The 9,055-nt window shown below is 37.6% G+C and overlaps 1 protein-coding gene across 1 annotated transcript in view; it reads right to left on the reverse strand.

Moving 5' to 3' along the window:
- CDH18 (cadherin 18) overlaps positions 1-9,055 on the reverse strand; it is a 627,153-nt gene that overhangs the window by 371,302 nt on the left and 246,796 nt on the right. The window contains exon 3 of the mRNA XM_019521435.1: positions 5,550-6,031. Within this exon, the coding sequence (XP_019376980.1) occupies positions 5,550-5,777 (228 nt within the window). The 5' untranslated portion in view covers positions 5,778-6,031. The remainder of the gene's footprint in view (positions 1-5,549; positions 6,032-9,055) is intronic.

A 9,055-nucleotide genomic window follows, 5' to 3' on the forward strand; every position in this document is an offset into this window, starting at 1 on the left:
ATGCCTTGGAGGGGGACAAGGCTGCCGGAGAGGGTGCCATCACAACCAGCCACCTGATTTCAAAATGCAGGAAGGTGGTGGGCTACTTCCACCACAGCATCAAGGGGGCAAGATGTTGTGGGACAAACAGGCAGAGCTGAACATCCCACAGCACAAAATCATGCAGGATGTGGAGACTCAGTGGAACTCCACATACCAGATGCTGGAAAGGCTGGTCGAGCAACAGATGGCCATTCATGAGATGGTCTTGCATGGGGAGATTGGGATCAGTGGCCCACTTAACAAAGCTGAGTGGGATACCATCTCCCAGATCTTGGTGGTCCTGAAGCCCTTCCTCAAGGCCATCAACAGCCTCAGCAGTGGTAATGCCCTCCTGAGCCAGGTAATCCTTGTAGTGAGAAAACTTGAAAACAAAATGCACAAGTTCCAAGGGATCGATGCTCCCGGCTGTGGCAAACCACTGTTACCAGAAGTGCAGGCACTGGTGAAATGGCTGAAGGAGGGCATCAAGAAACCCAAAATGAAGCAAAGCAAAACAACCCTGCTACATGTGAACAACCAAGGTCAACAAGCAAGAATTTCTAGTGTGAAAGACAAAAAACTAAAAGCAAAAATAGTATTTTAATGTATTTGTTTTTTAATGCATCAGTTTTGCAATCCTTTTTCAATATTTTCTAAAGCAGTAAATGCATATATGTATGTAGACACATATTGTTTATTATTTGAATAATGATAAAATAACAATAACAATAGCCACAAAAATGACAACAATAATAATATTAAGTCATAATCTTTGGGAAATGCCCGAAGTCAGGGTAGGAACCAAAGAAGTTGTGCTTGAATATTCATGCTTTTATTTTATTTTTATTACCATAACATTGCTATAAAGTCTGGAAAAATCATTTTTATCTGAATTTATTAGTTGTGAAACAAACAATTTAAACAGGCATAAAATGAAGCACATATTGTTCTAGATGTTATTATGCCACTTGTGCTCATCTTTACAATGACACGAGAATAGCTAACCATGTGCAAAATCTTCAATAAGATTGCAGAACATACATTTCCCATTTCATTTTCTTTATGAAGAAAGAAAAGCAGTGTTTCAAATGATTAAAATAAATTTTAAAAGTTTACTAGTCTATCATATGATAATGTTCAAACTTTTGGGGTTTTTTAGCATATAATAATGTTCAATGTGCAGGGGAACCCATGGCTAAAGAACTGAAAGTGAAGCTGAAGGGCTAGGGCCAGGGCTCATGCTAGTGTTGTCTATGCAGAAGTAAGTTCAATTTCTCTCCTTACTAACATTATGACAGAGAAGCTGTAATTTCCCTTATATAATCAGGAAAATACTATAGCCATCATTGTGACATATCAGACCTATTCTCTTACGTGTCATATAGTTGCATTCTCTTTACCAGGAAGTGTGCTTGATACACCATATCTTCAATTTTCAAGGAAAGTAAAGTAATAATTATAATAAAATAGTAACAAAATTGTCACTTTAAAAATCCAAGATGACAACTGAGACCTCTTTTCCCATATAATTCTCAGCTGAATATTTTAACATAGCACTGCATGATTTGCTTAAAAAAGCTTGACCAACTTCTCTATAACACTTGTACACGCTTTAATCTCAGTCATATTACTACATTTCTTTCATTTGTCATACCATCTCATTATAAATAACATCTCACAAGAATTATACGATGACAGGTAAAATAAAAATAAGAATAAAACCCCCTACAATAATCTCCTCCTGCTACGGGAGAAGTACTCTTGAAAATAACCCTAAGCAAGTGAAATGCAGTAATAACCAGATTCACTCATGCCTTGTAGGAAGGGCTGTGTAGTTGCACAAGGGGGAAACACCCTTAAGAAGTCACAGAACCAAAGGATCCACAAAGAAAACAGGCTCAAGTCTCATAAATCCCAAGCTTGTATCTTTATGCTATCTGTTTTATGGCATACACTCTAGGGATATTCACTCAATGCTATTCAGTCTAGATTCAAGATATTTTTGCTGCCCCTTCCATGCATGTGCATTTAGTTGCTTCTCCAACTTAAGATGTGTAGCTATGATTCTATTTCCTGTGTGCTGGTCCTTTAAACATAAGGAGTCAGGTACCCGTCTGTTCCAGGCATTTAAAATGGAAGAACATTTTAAATGCCCCCCCCCCCCACACACACACTTTTTATATTTGTCACACACACACACACACACACACACACTTTTTATATTTGTTGTTTGGCTTTTTTAATGCCTAGGAAATGTAACTGATATACATCATGGGAGATGAGAGAACAATAAAACTTTTTGTGCATTTCCTCTAACAAATCTGCTGTTTCTGAAAGGGGTGAACTACATGGAGGGACTGGGGTGTACATGGAGTGTATATGGGTTCTTCCTGGGTGTATATATATATTCAGAAAACCTGCTTCCCTCAGTGCTCAAAATTATACCTTTCCTGGAGCATGCAGTGCTTTGTCTCATTGCAATTACTCTTAAGGGTAAGATCTGCTCATAAACCCCCATCTCACTGAATGCAGATCTGATGTAGGCTGGAACACACTCTGTGAAGCAAAAAGGCCCACATGATGACATCCCTTTACTGCATATGTACACTGAACATTGTGTCAGGCAGCTGTTAGATAGGTTTGTTCCCTTGGGATATTTGGAGGGAAATCTTCCCCAAATCAACTATCGTTTTGGAAAAAAATAAATCCCTGTGAAGAAATCCAATAACAATCTTAAAACCAGACAGAGAATTGATCATGTGCAAAAGGATCATTTCTCATTCTTATCACAATCTCACTCAGCAAAGGGCTATATTTTGTCTGCACTTGTGAAAATCTTAAAAGCATTACTAATAACTATTAATTTCATACAGTTTTCTAGTCTGCAAGCAATATTTTTCTAAGACAATTCAAAAATCACATATGTTAAGGGTTGGTATATATTGTATATTAAAATCTGGCAACGACTTGTTGCCCTAACACATACTGTAGAACAAACAGACAATGACAGTAAATTAATCCATCGCCTTGATAGTCATATCATGATAAGGATGAAAAACCGTACCATTTTGATTGCAGACCTATTCTTGTCCTTTGCACACATTTCCATGACAATGACTGCAATCATTATAACAGCATTTTACATAATGACTCTGCTTTTGTGATGCTATTCCCAAATTGGGTGTGAAAAATGTGAAAGGGCAGATATCAAATGCTAACACACTAACATCAATGAGGCAGAACAGACTACTGAAATAATAATTGACAGCATTGACAGGGCAGTGACACTGAACAGAAGCCTAAAATTATGGTGCGATGCCCACTTAACCTCTTCCATAGATCAAGGGTCTTGCTATCAAAAACTCTTATGAATTAAAAGGTATATGAAATGAAATGTTGATAAAGTAAATACAATAAAATGCAACAGCAGTGCACCTAAAAGAAACACTAACACAACATAGCCTCTATACTGCACTTAGGTTGACTACTACTATTTTTTTGTCTTCAAAAAACACACTTCCTTAATGAATTCACGTTGGAATGTTGGTCAACAAATCTCCATATTAAAACAAATAATCAAAGTTACCACTAAATATAAAAGGCACTGCCAATGCTTCTAAACCCCATAGAGGTACTGCAAGTATAAATTTACTATAAATTTACTAATGTTGATGAGGCAAGTCAGACGCACAAATTGTTAGCATGATACCCTTTAATCTTTTAAGAGAAAAAATGCTTGGGGGGCGGTGCACAGGGGAACAAAGAGAGATAGGGTCACCCATTCAGAGGAAACCATTAAAAAAATGCTAACAAATCTTGTTCACTGAGAAATCTTCATTCTGTGCAGAGACCACGGCAAAAACAGAACGTTAGTTACTGTCAATTTTTCACAGGACATTTCTGTTGGGCTTGCAGCGCACTAGAGTGCTGTAACAGACCCTTTGGGAATCACTGCTACACATGCTTACCAAGGTCCAGCATAATATCTTCAACCACACAGCACTGCTGCAGGTAGGCTTCTTCCTATACTGAAAATAATTTATCCAAGGCACTTCAAGCAGGCTCAGTGACTGCCAAAGATTTTTCCCTCATGTTAATTAATCCACCCCAGGGCTGCAGCTACCCTACTCCAGTTTAGGAAGCAGTCTCCCTAGGGCAGCACATAGTACCTAGAACATGGTAAATTATCACATACACATGGATGACATGACTTTTTGGGTCCATTCGCCAGCTTTATATTGAAATCAGCTAGCTTTCTTGCATCTATTTCTTTTACTGTAAATCTGTTTGTTAGGAATCTTTTCCAAGCTCTTTGGCCTCTAAATATAGGCTCTTCACTTACCCACTCCTACTGGACTTTTCCTATAGTTATTCCAATTTTAATTCAATCTTTCTTGATTAGAGCCATAAAGAAGCTTAAGCAGTGCCTAATTGCATAATTGCATTAATACTCTCTAGTAGAACCACCTCACCCATTACGTCTTATGAGTTATGAATGCATTTGGCTTAAGCATGGATGCATCATGTTGATGATAATTTATGATAATTTCTGTTTCCTTGCCCTCTTTCCTATTAGCTGACCTGCCTTTGCTTCCATGGTAAACTTTGTCATCTTTCTTGATAAATGAAGCAAGATAATATTGATTTAGTGTATGTAATAAAAAGTGGTATCATAACACATGAATGGACTGAGTATAACAAGCTTTTAACTTTGAAGCTCATAAACCACTATGCAAATATCATATTCTTTTAACATATTTTCAACATGGATTATATCATACAGACACTACTGCAGAATGTTAACCAACTTGTTGCTGGCCCTTTTTCTTATACTTAAATATTGTGGGATGGTATCCCCCTCTCTACCCCAGCCCTTCCAGATTGACTACCCAAAAGCTAGGCAAAAAAAAACAGTCCTTGCAGTGTTCCTGGGCTCCTGCAACACTTCAGTTGTGCCTTAGCAGCATGTAGATAAGGCATTTCCATAACCCTAAGCGCACACACCTCAACGTTTGGAGGTGAACATGCTATCTACCCTCTTACACAGAGTGCACCACATAGGGGTTTCCCTCTGAAATAGATCATCTCTATTTTGCTTTCAAGTTGGTCAAGACCTTAAACCCAATTTGTTTCCAAAATATGCCTCAGAAGAGAGTTTAAAGTTGTCCTGAATTAATCAAATGTGTAGCTAACCTTAGTATATTATCCATTATACACATGGGGTAATACAGAATGTGATGCAGGTACATAAGTCCACCGCTCAGTTCAGCAACCTTCATTTGCCTTTTTAATATAGAACTCTAAAAAGTATTAAACAACATTGCTTTTTTATGACAATATCATTTTTATCTTCATTACTGTAACTAAATATGGGCAACAGGCAAATACACTGGAAGCGTCTGTAGAATCATTCACTGTGGGGAATCTCCTTTAAATTTGAAGGCATCAGCAAGGGAAGAACCTGAATTGACAATATTTTCCTCTGCAAGTGTTGCTGTACCTTATATAAGAAAGAAATAAGGTCTTACCTTTCCCACATATTGAGGATCTGGTCCCATGTGCTCTTCTAAAACAAAGAACTGGTTCCACACCCATCCACGTTTGGGACGATGGTGTACTTCTGTTTCACCTTCTATGTGTTTGGTTTGATTTCTAGTCACCTTGATGGAGCCATGGTGAGCAGCTCCATAACATCTCTGCACAAAACAGAGACAAACTAGGACTGGGCAGATACAAGATGTGCTCGTAATTCTCATTGTAGGTTAACTTTCCAGTTCAAGGTTTCCTTTTCTCTTGTCCGTTTCAACTGTAATCCTTTAACAGGTTTTCAAGAGGGAAGGTGAAGCCTGGTTTAGAAAGACAGTCCAAAACTTTTTTTTTAGCCTGTCCATGGTTTAGCTGCCCATTGGGGAAAAGCCAGACTTCATTTACATCATGAAAACTGAGTGGAGAAACTGTTGGTGTTTCTTGAGGTCTTCACAATACACTGCCACAACCAACCATTTTTTACCTAGCAGAAGGAAAAAAAGAAAACCATTTACACTTCACTGAAGAGAGTCATTTCAGGTTTTTTTGTTTGTTTCTTTTGTTTTTTTTTTACACTTCAACAGGTGATGTATGCACTGCTGTGCTAATTGGTTCTTCAAAGAGTTTTATGATAACCAAAATTTCTTTTGAAACTTTTGTGGAGTGTTTCAGTTCATTTTTTAAAGCATTTTAAGAATTAGTGAGGCTCTTTTAAAGTGCATACAATAGGTATGCTGTGAGAACTGGATAATACAAGGTACTGGTGGTATAAGATTGGGCCTTTCACCTACAGATTACTGTATGAGGGATAATGTTTGTTAGTTTACACAAAATGAATTTTTGGCCTTTGTGTAATTTCTTCTCCACAGAAATCTAAGAATATGGAAAACTTCATTAGCTATAGACAGTTTCAAAAGAAATCCCAGGAAAGAATAGCTACTCCAGGTCAGAAGTAAAGCATACTTGCAAAAGCTTGGGGCCAAAACACTTCTTGCTATTATCTAGGTTTTATTGCTGGAACTTTACAGAAACATTAACTGCACATACACAACATTTTTGGAAATTAAAATATTGATGGTCTGACACATCAGCATTGCTTGGATTATGAAAAAATATTTGTTTGTAACCCAGAAATCACAGATTCATAGGGATGAAAGGGACTTCAGGATACCACCCAGCAGCAACGTTGTTGTCTAAACCTTCCCATCCAAGTGTCTGTCTAATCTGCTTTTAAAAACTTCCAAGGATGGAATTTCCACAGCCTCTTTGGCAATCATTTTCATTGCTTAACGATTCTCATATTTGGGAAGTTCTTAATATCCAACTCAAATTTTCCTTGTGGCAATTTGAGACTGTTACTTTTTGTCCTCGTCTCACGACCACATTATAGTCTAACTCCATCCTTTTTGTAATCACCCTCCAGGGATTTGACAAACTGCAGTTAAATCCCCTGCCCTCACCAGTGTTCACTTCTCCACACTAAATAATCCCTGTTCTTCTAAGCTTTTTTCATAATTCGTGTTTCCTACACATCTAATCAGTTCTATTGCTCTTCCCTTGACCTTTTGTAATTTGTCTACACCTTTCTTCAAGTGCACAAAACTAGATACAGTCTTCCAAGGGAGGCCTCAGCAGTACTGAATCACTTTCCCTGACTTGCAAGTGACATTCCCATTAATAGAGCACGGTATGCTATTTCTCTAACAAGAGCACACTGTTGTTTCATAACTCCCCAGGTCCTTTTCTGCAGCACTGCAGCATAGCCAATCATTCCCCAATTTGTATTGGTGCAAATTTATCAAGTGTGCATTCAACCCTTCTACTTTTAAAGAAGGAAAAATCAGCTTTGGATAAAAAAGTGGTATTTCACATCTTAGATACCACTGTTTTTATCCAAGGCTCTGGTAGAGGGAAAATAAATTTTAAAAATAAAATAAGAGCAAGGAGTTTGTTTGTTTATTTACCAACATATTTCTGTAGCAATGGATCCTCTCTAAAGAGGTTAGATGTTCAGTGCTTCCAAAACATTATACAAAAATCAACAAGCAGTCATTGCAGCACTGGAATCAAAACTGCCCTTTTTTACTAGAAGAACAAATCTGCAATTAGATAAATTAGCTTGCTTTTTGTACAAAAACAGAAGAAATATTTACATATATTTTGTTTGTTTATATTAAAGTTAACTGTTTCTACTGCTCCTCTTTGCTACTGAACACAGTCAACAAATATCAGCACTAATTTTCCTTGTGATTCCTTCCCCCCCCCCACGCTACAAAATGTTTGAGCAACATTTTTGAGGTAAAGGAAGAACATCGTATTCTTGGCAGTCAGGAAAGGGAGAGGAACACAAAGCTTTGTCCTTTGGTTTCTTTTTCTACAGAGCTAATACAGAAACTTCTATGTGAAACATGTTGTTATTCTTTACACCCATGGGTGTGATTATCTTATGATAATCACACCCCTGCCCTTCATGCTGTATTGTTTAACCATCTAAAATGTCAGTCGAAGGGAAAAGAATAACAACCTGAACACACACACTGGAATAGTGAGAAAAAATCCATTCTACCAAGATGTCCCTGGGAATGAAAAAGAAACAAACCCTAGAAAATATTATGAGAAGAATTTAGAAATGAGAGGAAATAAATAGGAGTAGGAGTTCACCATTTGCTGTATGGTTTATAGATTTCTCTATTTTTCTATACACGTTTCAATGAAATTTCCCCTTTGGAACGCTAGACACTCTTTTTTCATTATTTGTACTGAGTCCAAATATAGTTCACTGAGTGTCATCAAAAGCACAGACCAAACACCTGACTGACCTTTGCTGCTAATTAACAGGTAGAAAAACCCATGAGACACATATTTTCCATGGCAATCAAGTAGTTTGCAAAAGTGGACAGTTATGTGATGTTAACAATACAGCATTTCAGACCCAAGAGAAAATACCTGTGTAGATTTTAAAGTTTATTTATTTCCCTATCCTAGTTTTAATATCTTCTCTCAAAGATACATAAAGGATTTGGAATAGTCAATGTCACAATACAAAACACATGGTTAGCCATCTCTCATTCCTCTCAAAACACTTTATTAAGTTTAACCCATTAAGCCTCACATAACATACTCCTGGAGTTTAGCATTATTGTTCTCATTTTGCAGATGGGGAAACTAAATCAAGGACTATTTGCTGGACTCATGCACAGAGAGGTATTGTAGGACACTCCACCTTCTGCTACAAATCAAATTAAAAAATAAAAAAGGCTGAAAGGGACCTCAACAATCCATTTAAGTCAGATCCCCCAGCTGAAAACAGCATTCATAGATTTCATACAAATTAGGGCTGGAAGGGACCTTGGAAGATCAAGTCCAGCCCCCTGCCTGAAAGGCAGGAATTCAGCTGGGGTCATAGGATCCCAGCAAGGTAAACATCCAGATTACTCTTGAAGGTGTTCAACGTAGGTGCTTGAACCACTGCCGATGGCAGGCTGTTCCAGACCTTGGGGGCTCAGAC

This window comes from Gavialis gangeticus, unplaced genomic scaffold, assembly GCF_001723915.1.
Source record: "Gavialis gangeticus isolate Ggan-Ray unplaced genomic scaffold, GavGan_comp1, whole genome shotgun sequence".
NCBI classification, from domain to species: domain Eukaryota; kingdom Metazoa; phylum Chordata; order Crocodylia; family Gavialidae; genus Gavialis; species Gavialis gangeticus.